The sequence below is a fragment of the Oncorhynchus kisutch genome, unplaced genomic scaffold, assembly GCF_002021735.2.
Source record: "Oncorhynchus kisutch isolate 150728-3 unplaced genomic scaffold, Okis_V2 scaffold1532, whole genome shotgun sequence".
Classification (NCBI taxonomy): Eukaryota; Metazoa; Chordata; class Actinopteri; order Salmoniformes; family Salmonidae; genus Oncorhynchus; species Oncorhynchus kisutch.
Window position 1 is genome coordinate 21,543 of NW_022263477.1, and position 20,964 is coordinate 42,506.

The 20,964-nt window shown below is 48.5% G+C and overlaps 1 protein-coding gene across 2 annotated transcripts; it reads left to right on the forward strand.

Annotated features, from left to right (window-relative positions):
* Positions 1-3,092: 3,092 nt before the first annotated feature.
* On the forward strand, positions 3,093-7,775 carry LOC116366530 (uncharacterized). Of its 2 annotated transcripts, none has more exons than XM_031818648.1 (3): positions 3,093-4,594; positions 4,968-5,095; positions 7,663-7,774. In XM_031818648.1, the coding sequence occupies exons 1-2, from the start codon at positions 3,397-3,399 to the stop codon at positions 5,048-5,050; spliced, it is 1,281 nt and encodes a 426-aa protein (XP_031674508.1). In that variant the 5' UTR covers positions 3,093-3,396; the 3' UTR covers positions 5,051-5,095; positions 7,663-7,774. The 2 variants fall into 2 exon arrangements, with proteins under 2 accessions (XP_031674508.1, XP_031674507.1); XM_031818647.1 differs by having other exon boundaries at positions 3,096-4,594; positions 4,968-5,091; positions 7,663-7,775.
* The last annotated feature ends 13,189 nt before the right edge of the window (positions 7,776-20,964 follow it).

Consider the following 20,964-nt stretch of genomic DNA (forward strand, 5'->3'; position numbering starts at 1 on the left):
TGAGTGATTCGAGAATGTTTGGCTTTGGTATCCAAGGTGTTTGAGATTGTTGAGGACCAGTGTTCCGAGGGGCTGACTGTGACATCATAAAGCGGAATGTAGTTAGTGTGCTGTTTGAGGGATTCCAATTCAGTCCGTTGCGGCCTTCCAGGCAGCGCAGTTGTGCTTCAAGTGTGCTCTCTGTGTGATGACTTGTTGTGCGCCTACACGGACGGAGTACAGCTACGAACGGAGGTGACATTTGGGGTAAGCCTAAGCCTTTTCGTAACCTTAACCTATTTCTTCTAACTTGCTATGCTTTGTGCTTTGATGACACTAGCTGCATCCCAGCTAGTTGAACGCTTGTCAGGCGTTCTCGGCAGCCACTAAGTACAGGTAAGAGACAATTATGGCAACAATAAGTTGTAAGATGAAACCTAGTCACATCTGAGATGTGAATCAACTGCACCGATTGATAAATCGCCAGTATGTGTCCTTGGGCCTCATTTGTCCCCTTTGCAATGACCTGTTGAGATCATTCGATGCAACATCTGAGGCTATCTGGCCTATAAAGGATCCACCTCATACCACTATTTCCATAATATAAGGCTATGTTATTGGTTTTTGAAAAAAGTACCATACAATATTTGCACATCCCTATCACCTCTGTACGCATAGGAAAACGATCCCTTTATTGTGTGTGTGTGTTGGGTGGGTGTCTGAGGAATGTTTTACAGCGTTTCAGCTTGCAGAGGTGTCACCACCCTTCCCATGGCCACCTGGATCCTGTCTTGGGAAGAAAAAGAAGAATGATGTTATTACATGGCCTTAAAGAGCTACATGACTGCTGAGGTGACATTACGGACCCCTTAGGATTTGTAGCGTTCCTTGTGTATTTGTTTCCCGTATATGTTCCACTTCGTTTCTCCTTTGTACTTGTGACACTATTTGAGGTTTTAACGCCTATCTCTATTAGGTGTGACTGGCAACTGCAGTGGGTTGAATCCTACTAGTTCAGTGTTTCCCAACTCCAGGCAGGGGTAGAGTAGCCATTTTTGTTGTAGCGCTGGAGAGGCACAGCTGATTGAAAGAGTTGAATCAGGTGCAACAACAACAACAACAACAACAACAAGAAGAACAACACCAATCAATGTGAAGAGTGGGACACAGATTAGTAGTGGATCCCCCAGTTGTCACAGTTGGGCCTTGTGTTCAACATAGCTCAGTATTTGAGTGTGTTTCCCGCGCATGTAAGTAGCTTTCATTTCTTCTTCCTCCATAGTTCCCTAGAACGAACGCCCTCCCCTTTGCAGCAGAGGCCAGGCAAAAGCGCGCGCTTTCTGTGCCACTGGCTTCAATCAGGTCCACCAAACGCAGATAATAAGAGCACCAAGCCCCAAAAATTGCGTCATTCATTCACTTGAACTCAGCTAGCGAACTACACGATGTCTGGAAGAGGTAAAGGCGGCAAGGGACTCGGAAAAGGAGGCGCCAAGCGTCACCGTAAGGTTCTCCGCGATAACATCCAGGGAATCACCAAGCCCGCCATTCGCCGTCTGGCTCGCCGTGGCGGCGTGAAGCGTATCTCCGGCCTGATCTACGAGGAGACCCGCGGTGTCCTGAAGGTGTTCCTTGAGAACGTGATCCGTGACGCCGTCACCTACACCGAGCACGCCAAGAGGAAGACCGTTACGGCCATGGACGTGGTCTACGCTCTGAAACGCCAGGGACGCACCCTGTACGGTTTCGGCGGTTAAACGCACTCTTTTCGGAACGTCAACATCCCGACTTGAACCCAAAGGCTCTTTTAAGAGCCACCCACATCCGCTTCAAAAGGGCCAAATCCATTGTAGGAAACCATGAGCCACTCTTGAGTGGACAGGGAGGGAGTGTTAAATGACAGGAGGCTATGTTCAGTACAGTCGTATTAAACCACGAGCCACTCTGAGTGGACGGGGAGGGAGTGTTCATGACAGGAGGCTATGTTCAGTGCAGGCTTTGCGTACAGTCGTATTACGAGACACCTGAAATAAAGGCACCACGCCTGGGAAATCCCCACCAAGTCCAAAAAGGGGTGCCTTATGTCTGGCCATTGCATGGATCTTTTTTTGAAACACACCATTCCCCACCAGTGACAGAGCATAGGCTATGGAATAAGGGGGGGGGGGGGGGGGGGGACAGGTCTTTGTTAGGGAAGCAAGCCTCTGAGTGGAAGGCTCTTATGTGCGCTCAGCTCCACTGGGCAAATGGCAGGGGCGCCTATGAGAAAGCAGGGGTGTGTCCACGGCCGGCGAATTAGCTTAGCTTCGCTTCTCGGCCTTTTGGCTAAGATCACGTGTAGTGACCTCAACAGTGCTGCACTTGATCAGAGAAGCGATCGCAGGCCGGAGGGCGCCGGAGTTGTGCTAATTATTTTTGTTTAAAATCATTATTGTTGTATTGTTTCACTGTTGTTTTTGTCCTGGGTTAGGTGGTGGTTCTGGTGGTGGACTACAGGTGCACCAGCACCTGTAGGGTGAGTTTAAAGGTCCTCTGGTCCTTTTTCTTTCTTATTTTATTTAAATTTCAGTTTTCCCCTTGTTTGTCCTGTTTTGTACCTCTCCTCCCCTTTGTATCCTACCCTCCCCCCCTTCAATTACTCCTACTGTTTTGAGTGTTGTATTGCCGGCTAGCCCTTGAGGCGCGGCAGGCATTGCATTGTCGCGTGTTTGTCTGACTGTATTTTCCTTGTCCCTATCCACCTTGTATTTGTTAGTTCACCCCCTAAAAACTGCCTTTTGTTTCTGTTTCTTGTTTTGTGTCGCCAACTGGGGGACCTTTGCTGGCCGGCTTGCTGGCTGGTTGGCTTGGCCTGGTCTACTGGCGGGGCTCGCTAGCTGGCTAGCTTGGCCTGGTCTGCTGGTGGGGCTCGCTGGCTGGTGGGCCTGGCCTGCTGGTGAGGCTTGCTAGCTGGTTTGGCCTGGTCTGCTGGCGAGGCTTGCTAGCTGGTTGGCTTGGCCTGGTCTGCTGGTGAGGCTGGCTAGCTCTCTCGGCCCTCAAGCTTGGCAGGGTTTTGTGTTGGTCAGTGCCCCTTTTGTTTTCCCCTTATTTCCCCTCACCTAAATTTGTTTGTTAGTTTGCCCCTCCCCCGCTCCTTGTTTGGTTTTTGTCTATTTTTGTCCTTCCCCTTCGTGTCCTTAATTATAAAAAAAAAAAATATTCAAAAAATCCTTGTGTCCCTTCCCATTGTTGATAAGATTAGTTTGGTGCTGTGCTAGATAGTTTGTTGTGTGTCCCGTGCTACTGGTAGGACCTGTTCAGCACAGCCTGGCTGAGCCTGCTAGTTCCTCGGCTGTTTTACACCCCCCTCCTTCTTCTCCCTCCCCCCCTCTTCCCCCTTTCACTGGTGTTGGGCTGTAAAGGGAGTGGGCCTCCATCATGTCAGCAGCACAGGCTGGCATGAGGAGGCACCATGCAGTGCGCCTCCTTCTAAAGGAGAAGGGAGGAAAAATAATGGAGTTATCCCGATTGGATTTCTCCAGAAAATTCCTCCAGAAAGAGCTCGGCTTTCATCCCGCGCAGGTAAACTGCATCTTAGCCCTCCCCTATAGGAAGGGCTTCGATGTCAGTTTTGCCAACGCCAGCTTCCTGAGGGAGTTCTGGGGGAAACTCCAGAACGCCCTGAACACCCAGGGGTCCCTCACAGCAATGTTTGAGGTGACCAAGCTGACGGATAATAGCATTAAAACCGTTATTATCCGCATGTACAATGAAACCGTACAGCCGGAGGACGTTGCAGTATGGCTGGACAGGTACTGCAACGTGAAGGGCCCCCTGATCCAGGTAAAAGACCTCGATGGGATCTGGACAGGGGCCTGGAGGGTCACTGTCCAGCAAAGGGAGGACCCTGGGGGCTATGGTGGGTTGAAAGCCATCCCATCCACCATAGTCCTCGGAGAGAACAGGGGCCATGTTCACTACCAGGACCAGCCCAAGCTGTGCCGTAAGTGTGGTGAACATGGCCACCTTGCAGACGCCTGTCAGAAGGTCGTCTGCATGAAGTGCCGGGAGGTGGGCCACCGCTACGAGGAGTGCACGAACGGAAGGTCGTGCAACCTCTGTGGCGAACGGTCCCACCTCATCCGCGACTGCCCCTCCTCCTGGGCCAATAGGGCCAAGGCGGGAAGGAGGGAGTGGGCGGCCGCGGACCGGGCTTCCGAGCGCCAGAGGGCTGGAACGGCAGTTGCCGAGGTGGTAGTGGAGGAGCCGGTGGTGGTGGAGGAGGAGGCAGTAGTGGTGGTGGAGGAGATAGTTGTGGAGCCGGTGGTGGTGGTGGCTGTAGTGGAGGGCGCGGAAGGTGTAGTGGTGGAAGAAGTGGGAGGAGAGGACAAAACCCTCCCCACCCCAATCCCCCTGCCCCAGACTAATGTGACCCCTGAAGGAGAAAGGGCCGAGAAAGACGGCTCCGGAGAGATGTTCAGTAAAAGCTCCCCAAGTGGGTCAGATATTATAGGGTCGGTGTCGGAAAGCACCATGGAGACTGTGTCAGAAGGTACGGGAGAGGAGGGGGAGATTCTGATGGAACACCTCCCCCTACGTAAAAGAAACGCCGAGGAGCTCTCTGACCCCGAACAGGGTGAGGAGAAAAAAGGAAAGGTGGAGTGGGAGAGCTCTCAGGGGGAGGAAGAACCCAGAACCTTCCCCTCCAACTCCCCCAATCAAGTCTCCTTTTTAAGCCCTATTTTAACCTCCTCTCCCCTCCAAACTCCCTTACCCCGGAGGGAGAGAGAGAAAGTCCCTGAGAACTAACCCCCTTTTAACTGCTCAATGCTTCTTCTTTTAGCACTGTTTTTACTCACCCCTTTTATGGCTTTTAAAATCACCACTATAAATGTGAGGAGCGTAAGAACAGCAACAAGAGCACAGTCGGTTTTATCCTTTTTAGAAAGGTTTAACTCTGATGTGTTTTTACTACAGGAGTGTGGTCTACCCTTTTTATCCTCTTACAGGAAATGGGAGGATAAGTGGCAGCACGGGCCCTCCATTTGGAGTGGTTCCAATTTTAACAAGAACGACGGTGTTGCCATTTTAATCAAGACCCCACAGGTGGTGGTGAAGGGGAGCACGGTGGTGGTAGGTGGGCGTGCTCTTTTAGCCAATTGTACTTTTATGGGGAGGGATTTTAACGTGCTAAATGTGTATGGTTTTAATGACAAACATGACCGGTGCACACTTTTAGAAGACCTGCAGTCCCACATGCTAGGGAGGGATCCTCTAGTGGTGGGTGGGGATTTTAACTGTGTTTTAAGTAGAGCAGACAGGAGAGGGGCAGGAGGGGATTTTAAGGTAGACAGGTCAAGTGTTTTACTGCAAGGGCTGTGCAGGGATTTTAAACTGACTGACTGTTTTAAAACCCTGCATCCAAGAGAGGAGGGCTTCACCTGGACCAGTGGTGACGGCACCAGAGCCTCTCGCATCGATTATCTGTTTACCCGGGACTGTCCCCCAACTGATGCTAGAATAACCCCTGCTTTCTTCTCAGATCACGTAATGCTGACGTGCACCCTTTCACTATCTTCGGGTGTGACTGTGGGAAGAGGGCCCTGGAAATTGAACTGTTCCCTTTTAGAAGATGATAAAGTAGTTAGCCAGTACAGGGAGCAGTTCAGCCAGTGGCAGACGCTACAGGACTTCTTTGACACGCGAGCACAGTGGTGGGAAATGGTGAAGGGAAGGACGAGGACCTTCTTTAGAGAGATAGGAAAGAAAAAAAGTAAAGAAAAAGATAGATGCATGGTGGGACTGCAAAAGCGACTGGAAAGGTATTTTAACCTATGCCAACAGGGCCTTGATTTTAACCAAGAAATTAAAGAAGTAAAAAAGGAAATGGCATTTTTAGCTGAACAGAGAAGCAAGGGGGTTATTTTAAGAAGTAAGGAAAGGGAATTAGAAGAGGGGGAGAAGTGCACTAGGTACTTTTTTAAGAAAATAGTTAGTAAGGGTAGGTTAATGACTCGTTTAAAAAATAAAGATGGGGTTTTAAAAACAGATACAGAAGGAATAAAGGAAGTAGTTGAGGATTTTTATGGGGAACTGTTTGGGGTAAAAGATGTGTGCGAAGAAACAATGGGGGACCTTTTAACATACATCGACAAGACCCTACCCAAGACAGACGACCTGACAAAAGACCTGACGAGGACCGAAATCGAACAAGGACTGAAACATTTTAAGAGGGGTAAATCACCGGGGGAGGACGGCCTCCCTTTGGAGTTTTATTTGACCTTTTGGGATGTTTTAGCCGACGAACTTCTGACTGTTTTTACCGACTTTGAACATCTTGACAGATTACCTGACAGTTTTAGAGTGGGGATCGTGACTCTTTTATATAAGAAAAACGACAGGACTGACTTGAAGAACTGGAGACCGATAACCCTTTTAAACTTTGATTGTAAACTTTTTACCAAGGTTTTAACACTCAGAATGTCTTCTGTTTTAGGGGAGGTGATCCACCCGGACCAAACCTGTGCCGTGCCCGGAAGGAAGATCACGGACAGCCTGATACTGATCCGAGATGCCATCTGTTATGCGAGAGACAGAAACATGCGGCTTGTAGTCCTAAATTTAGATTTTGAAAAAGCCTTTGATCGGGTCTCGCACCAGTACCTCTTTAAGGTACTGCAAAAAATGGGTTTCCCGGACAGGTTCTTAGCTTGGGTGGGACTGCTGTATGGGGACATCACTAGCAAAATCCTTGTAAATGGGCATCTGTCAAAAGCAGTGGGAGTACACTGCGGCGTCCGTCAGGGCTGTCCGTTATCTCCTCTTCTGTTCGTAGCCTGTATTGAACCACTGGCACAGGTCTTGAGAAGGGACCAAGGGATCAGTGGGGTGGGTATCCCGGGGAGTGGGGGGATGACCGCCAAGTGCGTCTTTTATATGGACGACGTCAACATTTTATGTACCGACCTTTTATCTGTCGACAGGACTCTGGACAGGACTGACTGGTACGGTCGAGCCTCTGGGGCGAGACTGAACAGAGACAAGACAGAGGCCCAATTCTTCGGACCGTGGGCAGACCCAGACTTGACCAGACTACCTCTGACAGTTAAACTAACGGACATAAGGGTACTGGGGGTAAAGTTTGACCGGGGGGGAGGAGGGAGTGGTAACTGGAGTGGAATCCTGGGGACCGTAAGACAGAGACTGGGTTTTTGGGGACTACGACAGCTGACTCTTGAGGGCAAGGTTTTAATCATTAAAGCTGTGATTCTACCTGTGCTTTTATTAATCAGTTCTGTTTTTATCCCCCCTCGAAGGAGTATTTTAGACCTGGAGCGAATGCTTTTCTACTTCCTGTGGGGAGGCAAGTGGGAGAGGCTGAGGAGGGAGGTGGTCAAGAGGCCCAGGTCCAAGGGGGGGAAAGGCTTGCCTGACCTCTACTTGTTCCTGGGCAGCCGCTACACAGCGTTACATCTGACTCTTGCCACCTCCCCGGTCAACAACAAGACTCAGGCCCTCGCACGGTTCTGGCTGGGATCATACCTCAGGACTCTGAGGCTGATCCCAGTCGACCTGCGAGCCCCAGTCTCTTTCCTGCTACCCCCGCCCTACGTCCAGCTCCAGAAGTTTTTAAGACATTTTAAACTGGAAAAAGAAACAGTCACGGTCTTAACAAAACACCGCTCTCTTCTCTCTCTTGTGCAGGAGCGGGAACCAGTATGTCCAGTGCGCGGGCTCGCTATAGGTGAGCCCACAACGGTTTGGCGCAACGTGGCCCATCCTGCTCTACTGAATCGGCATCGGGACCTGTCCTGGATGGTCGCCCACGAGATCCTCCCGGTCAGGGCCGTTATGCACTCACGGGGCATGGCGAGGACATCCGCGTGCCCCCGAACATGCTGCGGCCAAGAAGAATCGGTGAGGCACATGCTCTGGGAGTGCAGAGCCGCCAGGGACCTGTGGAAGGAAGCAGGCCCCCTGATTACCTCGTGTCTGCCAGCAGGGGAGGACCTAACACCTCAGCTCGTGCTATATGGGGTGGGCCGAAGGCCCATTTCATCGAAGACCTTCACCAAGCTCTGGCCCACCCTCACGTGCCTGAAGGAAGCACTGTGGTCCTCCCGCAACCTGCTGGTAGCGAAAAACGTAGAGACCACCCCCCAGGCAGTGGCCATGGTAGCCACGGAAGCCCTGGGGTGGTACGAAAGGAAGGGGGCCTCGACCCCAGGCGAAGGGTCCCCCACAACACCCTAGGTCCCGGCGGCCACGGCCTGACAGCGCTGCGGCGCCTAGGGCGATGCGCCTAGGGGAGGGATCTCCTCTGGGCCCCAAAGGATGGGACGATGGTCTATTCAGAGGAGCAGGATGAGGTGAGCTTGATAAAGACTCACCCCGCTCCTGTACAAAGGACTGAAGACAGCTTTTTAACAAAGTGGCTTTTTAACATGTTTTTCATGTCTTAAAAATGTTTTACCTTTTTAGATCATTAGTACACATTTTAAATGGCTACTACAGATTTGATATTTTTACAAGGAAAGTACTTTTACTCATGGTTGTTTTAACTAATTGATTTTAACAACATGTACTTTTTAACAAATTCAAATGTAACTCTCAAATGCTGTGTTTTATGCCTTGTTGCCGTTTTTATGTGTGTAAATGATGTAAAAAATGTATGAGCTGTTTTTAAAGGAATTGTGCCAATAAAACTTTTCCAAAAGAAAAAATTAGCTTAGCTTCGTCTTCATAAGACGGAAAGGGCTCTCCACCCCCTCATTCGTTTGTGAGAAGCAACGAGACACCAGCATCATGCCCGAGCCAGCAAAGTCCGCGCCCAAGAAGGGATCCAAGAAAGCCGTCACCAAGACCGCAGGGAAAGGCGGCAAGAAACGCCGAAAGTCGAGGAAGGAGAGCTACGCCATTTACGTGTACAAAGTCCTGAAGCAGGTCCACCCCGATACCGGCATCTCCTCCAAGGCCATGGGAATCATGAACTCGTTCGTGAACGACATCTTCGAGCGTATCGCCGGAGAGTCGTCTCGCCTGGCCCACTACAACAAGCGTTCCACCATCACCTCCAGGGAGATCCAGACCGCAGTGCGCCTGCTGCTCCCCGGAGAGCTGGCCAAGCACGCAGTGTCCGAGGGCACCAAGGCCGTGACCAAGTACACCAGCTCCAAATAAACAGCGCATTTGGAGTGCTGTAGTAACCCAAAGGCTCTTTTAAGAGCCACCCACCCTGTCAGTGAAAAAAGCAAATCCATGTGTGTTTGTGTGGAGGACATGTGTCCAATTGTGGGGAGGGGGGGGGATAAAGGATGCTGACATGAACAGGGTAGGAATGTGTGCATGCCAGTAGAACACAGTGAGGGGGAGTCCAATGACTGGAGACTGTATCACTTTAGGCCGAAGCAGGGACCCTCTGCACACATGAAGAACAGTCTCCGAGCAAGTGACGTCACCGATTGAAACTAGCCGTTCCACCTGTACAAGAGGGGGGGGAGGAGGAGGAGAAGAAGAGCCTCCAAATCTCTCTCTCTCTCTCTCTCGGCCTATATCAGGGCGAACAAGCACATGGGGCGCCAGCCTCCATAGCGCCGGCCGCACAGCCAGACACCAAGACCCACAGACACAAAGACGGGCACGAGTCACGCTGCGGAGTCAAGCGAGGAAGGACTGCGAGAGAGAAGGGCACAAAAGCCTATCTCGGCCTGTTCACAGACAGACGAGCTGAGTGAGCTCAACTACTTTGGCCCTCACCTCATCTGCTTTTGAAAGAGACACACAGAGAGAGAGACCACCTAGCAGAAGAAAAAAACACACACTGTGCACAAAGAGCAGGCTCCAAATCCAACTAAAGGACTAAAACATCACACACAGTGTATTATTTCCTGTGCCTCCTGGACACATGACGAATACAAGGTGAAACTAGTCTCAGCCAGGCCTCACAAGTGCATGTGTTTTAAGGTCCCCAAAAGAGCTCTCCTTTAAAACACCAAGGAGCACATCAGGGGACGCCAAACCATTTGATTCCCTTGCCAGACATCTCGGCTCACTCCACAATCAATGGTGCTCGCAATCGGATGCACTTTTAGGCCATTTAGGAGACAAATAGCACAGGAAAAGCAGTGCGCACCGCTCCACCCGACAGTCGAACGGTGAGGTTTTGAGCGAGTCGCAGAAAAATGCACGGGGCTTCTGCAGCCCACATGACTTTATTCTGAACGGACACAAGTCTGCTCGCTGGGCCGTTCGCTTTTGGGCCAAAAACACGGCTCCGTCGGTGACTTTTGGCCCGATATTGGCGACCAGAAAACACAAGTGAAAGAGCATTTGGCCAGCCCGGAGAAGCCGAGCTGGGTGGCTTGAGTCTACATGGTTCTCATGTCGCGTTTAAGGCCAGCCCCCTGCACGGTGTAGAGCTTCAATAGCGCAGAGCAGCGTCTACAGCAAAGTACTCCTCCTCACAGACTACCGTAGTGTTGTAAGTGTGTGTGTTTACCGGACCGAACGACAGACATGGCAGAAGTCGCACCAGCACCCGCCGCCGCCGCGCCGGCCAAGGCACCCAAGAAGAAGGCAGCAGCCAAGCCCAAGAAAGCGGGACCCAGCGTAGGCGAGCTCATCGTCAAGGCGGTGTCCGCCTCCAAGGAGAGGAGCGGCGTGTCCCTGGCCGCGCTCAAGAAGTCTCTGGCGGCAGGCGGCTACGACGTGGAGAAGAACAACTCCCGTGTCAAGATCGCCGTCAAGAGCCTCGTCACCAAGGGCACCCTGGTCCAGACCAAGGGCACCGGTGCCTCCGGCTCCTTCAAGCTCAACAAGAAGGCCGTCGAGGCAAAGAAGCCCACCAAGAAAGCCGCAGCCCCCAAAGCTAAGAAGGTGGCCGCCAAGAAGCCCGCCGCCGCCAAGAAGCCCAAGAAGGTAGCAGCCAAGAAGGCCGTGGCCGCAAAGAAGTCCCCCAAGAAGGCCAAGAAGCCCGCTACACCCAAAAAGGCCGCCAAGAGCCCAAAGAAGGTGAAGAAGCCCGCCGCAGCGGCCAAGAAAGCGGCCAAGAGCCCCAAGAAGGCTACCAAGGCAGTGAAGCCCAAAGCCGCCAAGCCCAAGGCAGCCAAGGCCAAGAAGGCAGCCCCAAGAAGAAGTAAACCTATTCCAAACAGTGTTCTTTCTACTCGACACATGTTGTTACCACAAAAGGCTCTTTTAAGAGCCACCCACCTCTTTCCATAAAAGCGCATGTCATTCCATGTACGTCCTACCTACCTACCTACCTGTGGTGCAAAAGATATGAAATGAATGACTTACGCACCACATGTTCGAGTGGCTAAATGGCTTTACATTTGTCACTCAAGAGTGCAGCACCCTCACCAGTCGACATTGGTGTGATATGTGTTAGAATTCGCATGTCACATTGATCCTGATAATAAGAGGAATACATACTATAGTGTGTTGGACAGCAGCCATTTGTATTATGAGCCACTCTCGAATTGATTGATACATGTTTCAGTGATTTGAGTTGTCACTTTGGCGCTCCCGCCAATGAGAAAAAGTAACAAAAGTCGGAGGGAAACAGAGTAGCCTAGCCCTTGTCACTCTGCTGCCTGCGGGCGGGCGGGCGGGCGGGCTTAGGGCTGACTGTCTGTCTCTCCCTCACTCCAATTGGATAAGGGCACACCGGTCCAGTGGCCAATCGATGCCTCTTGTGGCGAGGTATAAGTAAGGCTCTCGAGGTGGCCAGCGCCTCATTGAGACTTTCTGTGACATACTGAAGCTACCAATATGAGCGGAAGAGGCAAAACCGGAGGCAAGGCCAGGGCGAAGGCAAAGACACGTTCATCCCGTGCCGGGCTCCAGTTCCCCGTGGGCCGTGTGCACAGGCTGCTGCGCAAAGGCAACTACGCCGAGCGTGTGGGCGCTGGCGCACCAGTCTACCTGGCCGCAGTGCTCGAGTACCTGACTGCTGAGATCCTGGAGTTGGCCGGAAACGCTGCCCGTGACAACAAGAAGACTCGTATCATCCCCCGTCACCTGCAGCTGGCAGTCCGTAACGACGAGGAGCTGAACAAACTGCTTGGCGGCGTGACCATCGCTCAGGGTGGTGTTCTGCCCAACATCCAGGCAGTGCTGCTCCCCAAGAAGACTGAGAAGGCCGTCAAAGCCAAGTAAAATCGCTGGTGCGGCTGCAACTTGACTACTCAACCCCCAAAGGCTCTTTTAAGAGCCAACCACCTAGCTCAGCAAAAGCGCAAAGTGTCCTTTGTATGCCTGGCCAACTATTTGGCGCGTTTGTTAGATACACACATAAACACGGCACAGTATCAAGTGCCCACATGAGGCCTAAAATGAAGAATAACAAGTACTAGGCTAGAATGAGAGAGCATTATTGCGCGTAAAGAGTAACGTTGCTCGCGGCCCTAACAAAAGACCCAAGCGGGCCTCGGCGAGGGAGGGGGTTGCATTTTGGGGCGGCACGGAGAGGCCGAGCCTCCCGTCCAATGGGCGGCGGAGGAGGCCTCCGCAACGGGCCAATCAGGGCGGTGCGGAGATGGTGACCAATCAGCAGACGCCGCTGCCGGCTTTATAAACTTCACATAGGCATTTGGAGGCTATACTCCGACTGTGAAAGAAGGAAGCTAGCTAGCGCCATGGCCAGAACCAAGCAAACCGCTCGCAAATCCACCGGTGGCAAAGCACCCAGGAAGCAGCTCGCCACCAAGGCTGCGCGCAAGAGCGCCCCGGCCACCGGCGGCGTGAAGAAGCCTCACCGTTACAGGCCCGGCACCGTGGCTCTTAGAGAGATCCGTTGTTACCAGAAGTCCACTGAGCTGCTGATCCGCAAACTGCCTTTCCAGCGCCTGGTGCGAGAAATTGCCCAGGACTTTAAGACCGACCTGCGCTTCCAGAGTTCCGCAGTGATGGCCCTGCAGGAAGCAAGCGAGGCTTACCTGGTCGGCCTGTTCGAGGACACCAACCTGTGCGCCATCCACGCCAAGAGGGTGACCATCATGCCCAAGGACATCCAGCTGGCCCGTCGTATTCGCGGAGAGCGCGCATAAACGATGACCTGATCTCCAAAATCCCCCAAAGGCTCTTTTAAGAGCCACCTCCATATTTCAGTCAAAAAGGCACAATTGTTCCATTTGTACACGCCCCTTTCCCACAGTTTTCCCTGCTCTCGAGTCCCTACAGACCGTGGTTCGATTCCAGGCTGTATCACCACCGGCCGTGATTGTAAATAAGAGTTTGTTCTTAACTGACTTGAGTCGTTTCAATAACGCTCTCTATATGTGATTAGATGTATGCCTAGAGTAGAAGAGGGGAAAATACAGTAGCAGTAATGAGTGATAGTAATGATATAGGGCAAAAAGTGGCGAAAATGGTCACTATGTAGCTAAGAACAACTGACTTTGAAAGTCCCATGTTGCAGTGCCGCTGATGAGAGGGGAAAAGTTTTACCGTGGAGCACGGAGGCCATCTAGTGGTTAAACGCGGGTACTGTCAGCGTGTGAGCACGTCATAGTTGCTCCCTATTGGTATTTGATCTTCAGGCCAGTGTTTCCCAAACTCGGTCCTCGGGTCCCCAAGTGGGGTACGTTGTGTTTTTTCGAATCCAATTGCTCTTGGAATGTAACATGCTAGAGTATGTCTTTTCCTTTGTGAAAATGGCCATTCAATCATTTCTGGGCCATGTGACATTCCTCGATGGCCCAAAAAATCCATGTTTTGATCCGATCATTACAACGTTAGCTGTGTGCACCCCATAATTCATGCGACTGACTAAGCTATTGAAAGTCAAATGATATATCTCTGTCCAGCGCAAGTGAAAGGTGGTCGAAAAAAAGTGGTACCAACGTTTTGGTTGAAGGTACAGGAAATGTTGTAGGCCACCCAATTAGACGTGATATTATTAAGTCGCCCTTTTGTGCTTGTTTGTGTGAGTGCATAGGTAAGTTGTTTCGATATGGTGGAATAAATGGAGAAATGAAAGGAATGTATTTAGTGGGATGAATTCAGTGTGCGATTGAATATTCCAATGCCATACCCATTGTTAGTCCTTTAGACTAGATCCGAGATCCCTTAAGAGAATGAAGAGAAAAGGTATCAGGACGGCAGGAATCAATAGATGTAATCATCAAGGGCTTGCAAAAGAGCTGTTACGAAACAGGACACAAGCAGCCGGGATGATTGCCCTATTAGTAGTTGACCAATTACAAAATAGCAATCAGCAATGCGGGCAGGTACGTGTTGATTGCTGTATTGGCTTCGTAAATAGGCTTCATAAGGAACTAAATGGCTCAGCACATGACACCTTCACAGTGGAGAATATTTGATACTACTGACTTCCGTTGAGTCGAGTCGTGTGTCCTTGACGTGATTTGAAGTCGACTTCTGATGTGGGATTTAGTTCATTTTTAAAAGAAGATTTGCTGAGGAATCGAAATGATAAGACAAAGTAAAGGCCCTAAATACAGGCTGCCAGTTAAATGCAGCAATGACACGGCTAAAGTGTGTAATTGCCGGACCAAAGAGCAGGAATTGTCTGCTGTTGCATCTTCACTCATGAGACAGGTAATAGCGGAGCTCCGTGGTGCTGAAAAGGACAGCGCCCCTGGCCATTTGCCAAAGCCTATTTCCCGTTGGAGGGATTCTTGACATGCTATAGGCACAGTTCAGTACACCCCTCATCCAACAGACAGACCCCCTCCTGTAATTGGTCCCAGAATCATCCACTTGATTCCCGACCACCAACCGATTCTCGGGGTGCATTGGTGTAAAATGTGGTCGTCGAGATAAAGTTCTATAGGCTACATGGGGTAATGGCATCTGGAGCTTTTTTTTTGGAGCTACCTACACCAGTAGGAGAGCTTACAGATAAAGAGTGCACTAGGCTAGAGAGAAAAGTAGCATTCCGTTTTTCATAAAGTAGGTCAATGTAACTTACCCTCTTTTGATACTTGAGAAACATACATTCACATGATGTCCAAATCTGCAAGAGACAAACCAGCAGAAAATCAGCAGGTGAACAAAAGGGTTAAGTGAATATGATTTAAGAGCAGTCAAATGAAGTAATAGTGACATAGATTGTAAGAACTGAAATCTACCATGTGAACATTGCATTGTGGCTTTAGAAGAGCATGTATTTGTAGATGAATGACAGATTAGGTTTGGTGACAAAGTAACTGTATAATTTGAGGTACTCTACATGAGCATGTGTTTGCCTATTTGATGATCTGTTGGTAGTTAATGTTTGATTTTGACCACGTACTTGTTGTGACAATTGCATCAGGTTGAGGGAGAAATGCTCTGTGTGGCCATTGTGAGTGGCACTTCTGATCCAGCAGGTGGTGTTAAGATCCCTCCCTATGTGGCTTGAATGATGAGCCAGTGTTGGCTAAATGACTTGTGGTCCAGTGGGTGGCGGTGAAATGCCTCCCTATCTATATGACTTGACCTATTCCTTTGACATTGTTCACTTGGAGATGATTCCGGTCTTCTTCGTGTCCTCTTCATGAGCACTTCTGCATGTCTTCCTTCCTGTCTTGCCATGTGTGTTTTTGTTAGATATCACTGGGCACATTCCTAACGTGGAGGTCGTTTGCATAGCTCATGTCATGTGGATATATAAAGTATTGTATTGTAAGGTATGTTAGTCTACGGACTGTCTGACATGGCTCGTCCATATATTGATGTATTCCAATTCCATTTGGGTGTATTGTGTGGAATGTTGGAACATGGTTCGATCTTACTTGTTAGACTTGACTGTGCTGTTGGAGCTAGTAACACAAGCATTTCTGCTAAACAGGTGTATGTATATCTCTCTAGTCACCCCCAAAACCAAATCTTTCTTTGGCCGCCTCTCCTTCCTTCCAGTTCTCTGCTGCCAATGACTGGAAGGAAGTAGAAAAATCTGTGAAACTGGAAACACTTATCTCCCTCACTAGCTTTAAGCACCAACTGTCAGAGCAGCTCACAGATTACTGCACCTGTACATAGCCCACCTATAATTTAGGCCAAACAACTACCTCTTTCCCTACTGTATTTAATGAATGAATTAATTTAGCTCCTTTGCACCCCATTATTTTTATTGCTACTTTGGACATTTCTTCCATTTGCAAATCTACCATTCCAGTGTTTGACTTGCTATATTGTATTTACTTTGCCACCATGGCCTTTTTTTGACCTTTACCTCCCTTATCTCACCTCATTTGCTCACATGGTATATAGACTTGTTTATACTGTATTATTGACTGTATGTTTGTTTTACTCCATGTGTAAGTCTGTGTCGTTGTATGTGTCAAACTGCTTTGCTTTATCTTGGCTAGGTCGCAATTGTAAATGAGAAGTTGTTCTCAACTTGCCTACCTGGTTAAATAAAGGTGAAATAAAAAAATAAATAAAAAAATGTGTCTATTTGATTAGGATTAGGACTTTTCCTCTATGTGTCGCACTTCCATTTCCACTGTCATTTATGCTGCAGGCTAATTACTACCAATGTCATTGTGGTCCAAGTTCAACTCCTAGCCTATAGGGTGTGGTAACAGGCCCTCTGTTATTTGTTGTTGTACTCTGCATGTGAAGTATCTGCACTGTAGCCTATAGAGGAACTAAGCCCTTGATAATAGGGGAACGCAAGCAGTTGAAGGGAACAAGTGGCAGAGTCTAACCTGCTGTTGAACACAAACTCCCAGTCCTATGATGTTGCTCTGTGAAGGAGGTTAGCTTTTCAGCATTCAATTCATGGCAGCCTTCTTCTTCTCCCTGGTTGATTTGTGAATGTGAGTGATTCGAGAATGTTTGGCTTTGGTATCCAAGGTGTTTGAGATTGTTGAGGACCAGTGTTCCGAGGGGCTGACTGTGACATCATAAAGCGGAATGTAGTTAGTGTGCTGTTTGAGGGATTCCAATTCAGTCCGTTGCGGCCTTCCAGGCAGCGCAGTTGTGCTTCAAGTGTGCTCTCTGTGTGATGACTTGTTGTGCGCCTACACGGACGGAGTACAGCTACGAACGGAGGTGACATTTGGGGTAAGCCTAAGCCTTTTCGTAACCTTAACCTATTTCTTCTAACTTGCTATGCTTTGTGCTTTGATGACACTAGCTGCATCCCAGCTAGTTGAACGCTTGTTCAGAGCCACCTCCATATTTCAGTCAAAAAGGCACAATTGTTCCATTTGTACACGCCCCTTTCCCACAGTGTTCCCTGCTCTCGAGTCCCTACAGACCGTGGTTCGATTCCAGGCTGTATCACCACCGGCCGTGATTGTAAATAAGAGTTTGTTCTTAACTGACTTGAGTCGTTTCAATAACGCTCTCTATATGTGATTAGATGTATGCCTAGAGTAGAAGAGGGGAAAAATACAGTAGCAGTAATGAGTGATAGTAATGATATAGGGCAAAAAGTGGCGAAAATGGTCACTATGTAGCTAAGAACAACTGACTTTGAAAGGTTGAGAGGGGTTGAGAGGGGAAAAGTTTTACCGTGGAGCACGGAGGTCATCTAGTGGTTAAACGCGGGTACTGTCAGCGTGTGAGCACGTCATAGTTGCTCCCTATTGGTATTTGATCTTCAGGCCAGTGTTTCCCAAACTCGGTCCTCGGGTCCCCAAGTGGGGCACGTTGTGTTTTTTCGAATCCAATTGCTCTTGGAATGTAACATGCTAGAGTATGTCTTTTCCTTTGTGAAAATGGCCATTCAATCATTTCTGGGCCATGTGACATTCCTCGATGGCCCAAAAAATCCATGTTTTGATCCGATCATTACAACGTTAGCTGTGTGCACCCCATAATTCATGCGACTGACTAAGCTATTGAAAGTCAAATGATATATCTCTGTCCAGCGCAAGTGAAAGGTGGTCGAAAAAAAGTGGTACCAACGTTTTGGTTGAAGGTACAGGAAATGTTGTAGGCCACCCAATTAGACGTGATATTATTAAGTCGCCCTTTTGTGCTTGTTTGTGTGAGTGCATAGGTAAGTTGTTTCGATATGGTGGAATAAATGGAGAAATGAAAGGAATGTATTTAGTGGGATGAATTCAGTGTGCGATTGAATATTCCAATGCCATACCCATTGTTAGTCCTTTAGACTAGATCCGAGATCCCTTAAGAGAATGAAGAGAAAAGGTATCAGGACGGCAGGAATCAATAGATGTAATCATCAAGGGCTTGCAAAAGAGCTGTTACGAAACAGGACACAAGCAGCCGGGATGATTGCCCTATTAGTAGTTGACCAATTACAAAATAGCAATCAGCAATGCGGGCAGGTACGTGTTGATTGCTGTATTGGCTTCGTAAATAGGCTTCATAAGGAACTAAATGGCTCAGCACATGACACCTTCACAGTGGAGAATATTTGATACTACTGACTTCCGTTGAGTCGAGTCGTGTGTCCTTGACGTGATTTGAAGTCGACTTCTGATGTGGGATTTAGTTCATTTTTAAAAGAAGATTTGCTGAGGAATCGAAATGATAAGACAAAGTAAAGGCCCTAAATACAGGCTGCCAGTTCAATGCAGCAATGACACGGCTAAAGTGTGTAATTGCCGGACCAAAGAGCAGGAATTGTCTGCTGTTGCATCTTCACTCATGAGACAGGTAATAGCGGAGCTCCGTGGTGCTGAAAAGGACAGCGCCCCTGGCCATTTGCCAAAGCCTATTTCCCGTTGGAGGGATTCTTGACATGCTATAGGCACAGTTCAGTACACCCCTCATCCAACAGACAGACCCCCTCCTGTAATTGGTCCCAGAATCATCCACTTGATTCCCGACCACCAACCGATTCTCGGGGTGCATTGGTGTAAAATGTGGTCGTCGAGATAAAGTTCTATAGGCTACATGGGGTAATGGCATCTGGAGCTTTTTTTTTGGAGCTACCTACACCAGTAGGAGAGCTTACAGATAAAGAGTGCACTAGGCTAGAGAGAAAAGTAGCATTCCGTTTTTCATAAAGTAGGTCAATGTAACTTACCCTCTTTTGATACTTGAGAAACATACATTCACATGATGTCCAAATCTGCAAGAGACAAACCAGCAGAAAATCAGCAGGTGAACAAAAGGGTTAAGTGAATATGATTTAAGAGCAGTCAAATGAAGTAATAGTGACATAGATTGTAAGAACTGAAATCTACCATGTGAACATTGCATTGTGGCTTTAGAAGAGCATGTATTTGTAGATGAATGACAGATTAGGTTTGGTGACAAAGTAACTGTATAATTTGAGGTACTCTACATGAGCATGTGTTTGCCTATTTGATGATCTGTTGGTAGTTAATGTTTGATTTTGACCACGTACTTGTTGTGACAATTGCATCAGGTTGAGGGAGAAATGCTCTGTGTGGCCATTGTGAGTGGCACTTCTGATCCAGCAGGTGGTGTTAAGATCCCTCCCTATGTGGCTTGAATGATGAGCCAGTGTTGGCTAAATGACTTGTGGTCCAGTGGGTGGCGGTGAAATGCCTCCCTATCTATATGACTTGACCTATTCCTTTGACATTGTTCACTTGGAGATGATTCCGGTCTTCTTCGTGTCCTTTTCATGAGCACTTCTGCATGTCTTCCTTCCTGTCTTGCCATGTGTGTTTTTGTTAGATATCACTGGGCACATTCCTAACGTGGAGGTCGTTTGCATAGCTCATGTCATGTGGATATATAAAGTATTGTATTGTAAGGTATGTTAGTCTACGGACTGTCTGACATGGCTCGTCCATATATTGATGTATTCCAATTCCATTTGGGTGTATTGTGTGGAATGTTGGAACATGGTTCGATCTTACTTGTTAGACTTGACTGTGCTGTTGGAGCTAGTAACACAAGCATTTCTGCTAAACAGGTGTATGTATATCTCTCTAGTCACCCCCAAAACCAAATCTTTCGTTGGCCGCCTCTCCTTCCTTCCAGTTCTCTGCTGCCAATGACTGGAAGGAAGTAGAAAAATCTGTGAAACTGGAAACACTTATCTCCCTCACTAGCTTTAAGCACCAACTGTCAGAGCAGCTCACAGATTACTGCACCTGTACATAGCCCACCTATAATTTAGGCCAAACAACTACCTCTTTCCCTACTGTATTTAATGAATGAATTAATTTAGCTCCTTTGCACCCCATTATTTTTATTGCTACTTTGGACATTTGTTCCATTTGCAAATCTACCATTCCAGTGTTTGACTTGCTATATTGTATTTACTTTGCCACCATGGCCTTTTTTTGACCTTTACCTCCCTTATCTCACCTCATTTGCTCACATGGTATATAGACTTGTTTATACTGTATTATTGACTGTATGTTTGTTTTACTCCATGTGTAAGTCTGTGTCGTTGTATGTGTCAAACTGCTTTGCTTTATCTTGGCTAGGTCGCAATTGTAAATGAGAAGTTGTTCTCAACTTGCCTACCTGGTTAAATAAAGGTGAAATAAAAAAATAAATAAAAAAATGTGTCTATTTGATTAGGATTAGGACTTTTCCTCTATGTGTCGCACTTCCATTTCCACTGTCATTTATGCTGCAGGCTAATTACTACCAATGTCATTGTGGTCCAAGTTCAACTCCTAGCCTATAGGGTGTGGTAACAGGCCCTCTGTTATTTGTTGTTGTACTCTGCATGTGAAGTATCTGCACTGTAGCCTATAGAGGAACTAAGCCCTTGATAATAGGGGAACGCAAGCAGTTGAAGGGAACAAGTGGCAGAGTCTAACCTGCTGTTGAACACAAACTCCCAGTCCTATGATGTTGCTCTGTGAAGGAGGTTAGCTTTTCAGCATTCAATTCATGGCAGCCTTCTTCTTCTCCCTGGTTGATTTGTGAATGTGAGTGATTCGAGAATGTTTGGCTTTGGTATCCAAGGTGTTTGAGATTGTTGAGGACCAGTGTTCCGAGGGGCTGACTGTGACATCATAAAGCGGAATGTAGTTAGTGTGCTGTTTGAGGGATTCCAATTCAGTCCGTTGCGGCCTTCCAGGCAGCGCAGTTGTGCTTCAAGTGTGCTCTCTGTGTGATGACTTGTTGTGCGCCTACACGGACGGA

What these genes read in the sequence shown, in the direction of transcription:
- LOC116366530 (XM_031818648.1), top strand. Translation starts at nt 3,397, where the DNA reads ATGTCAGCAGCACAGGCTGGCATGAGGAGGCACCATGCAGTGCGCCTC. An exon ending in GCTCTCTGACCCCGAACAGG is followed by an intron (nt 4,595 to 4,967) that starts GTGAGGAGAAAA and finishes ATCCTCTTACAG; the next exon opens with GAAATGGGAGGATAAGTGGC.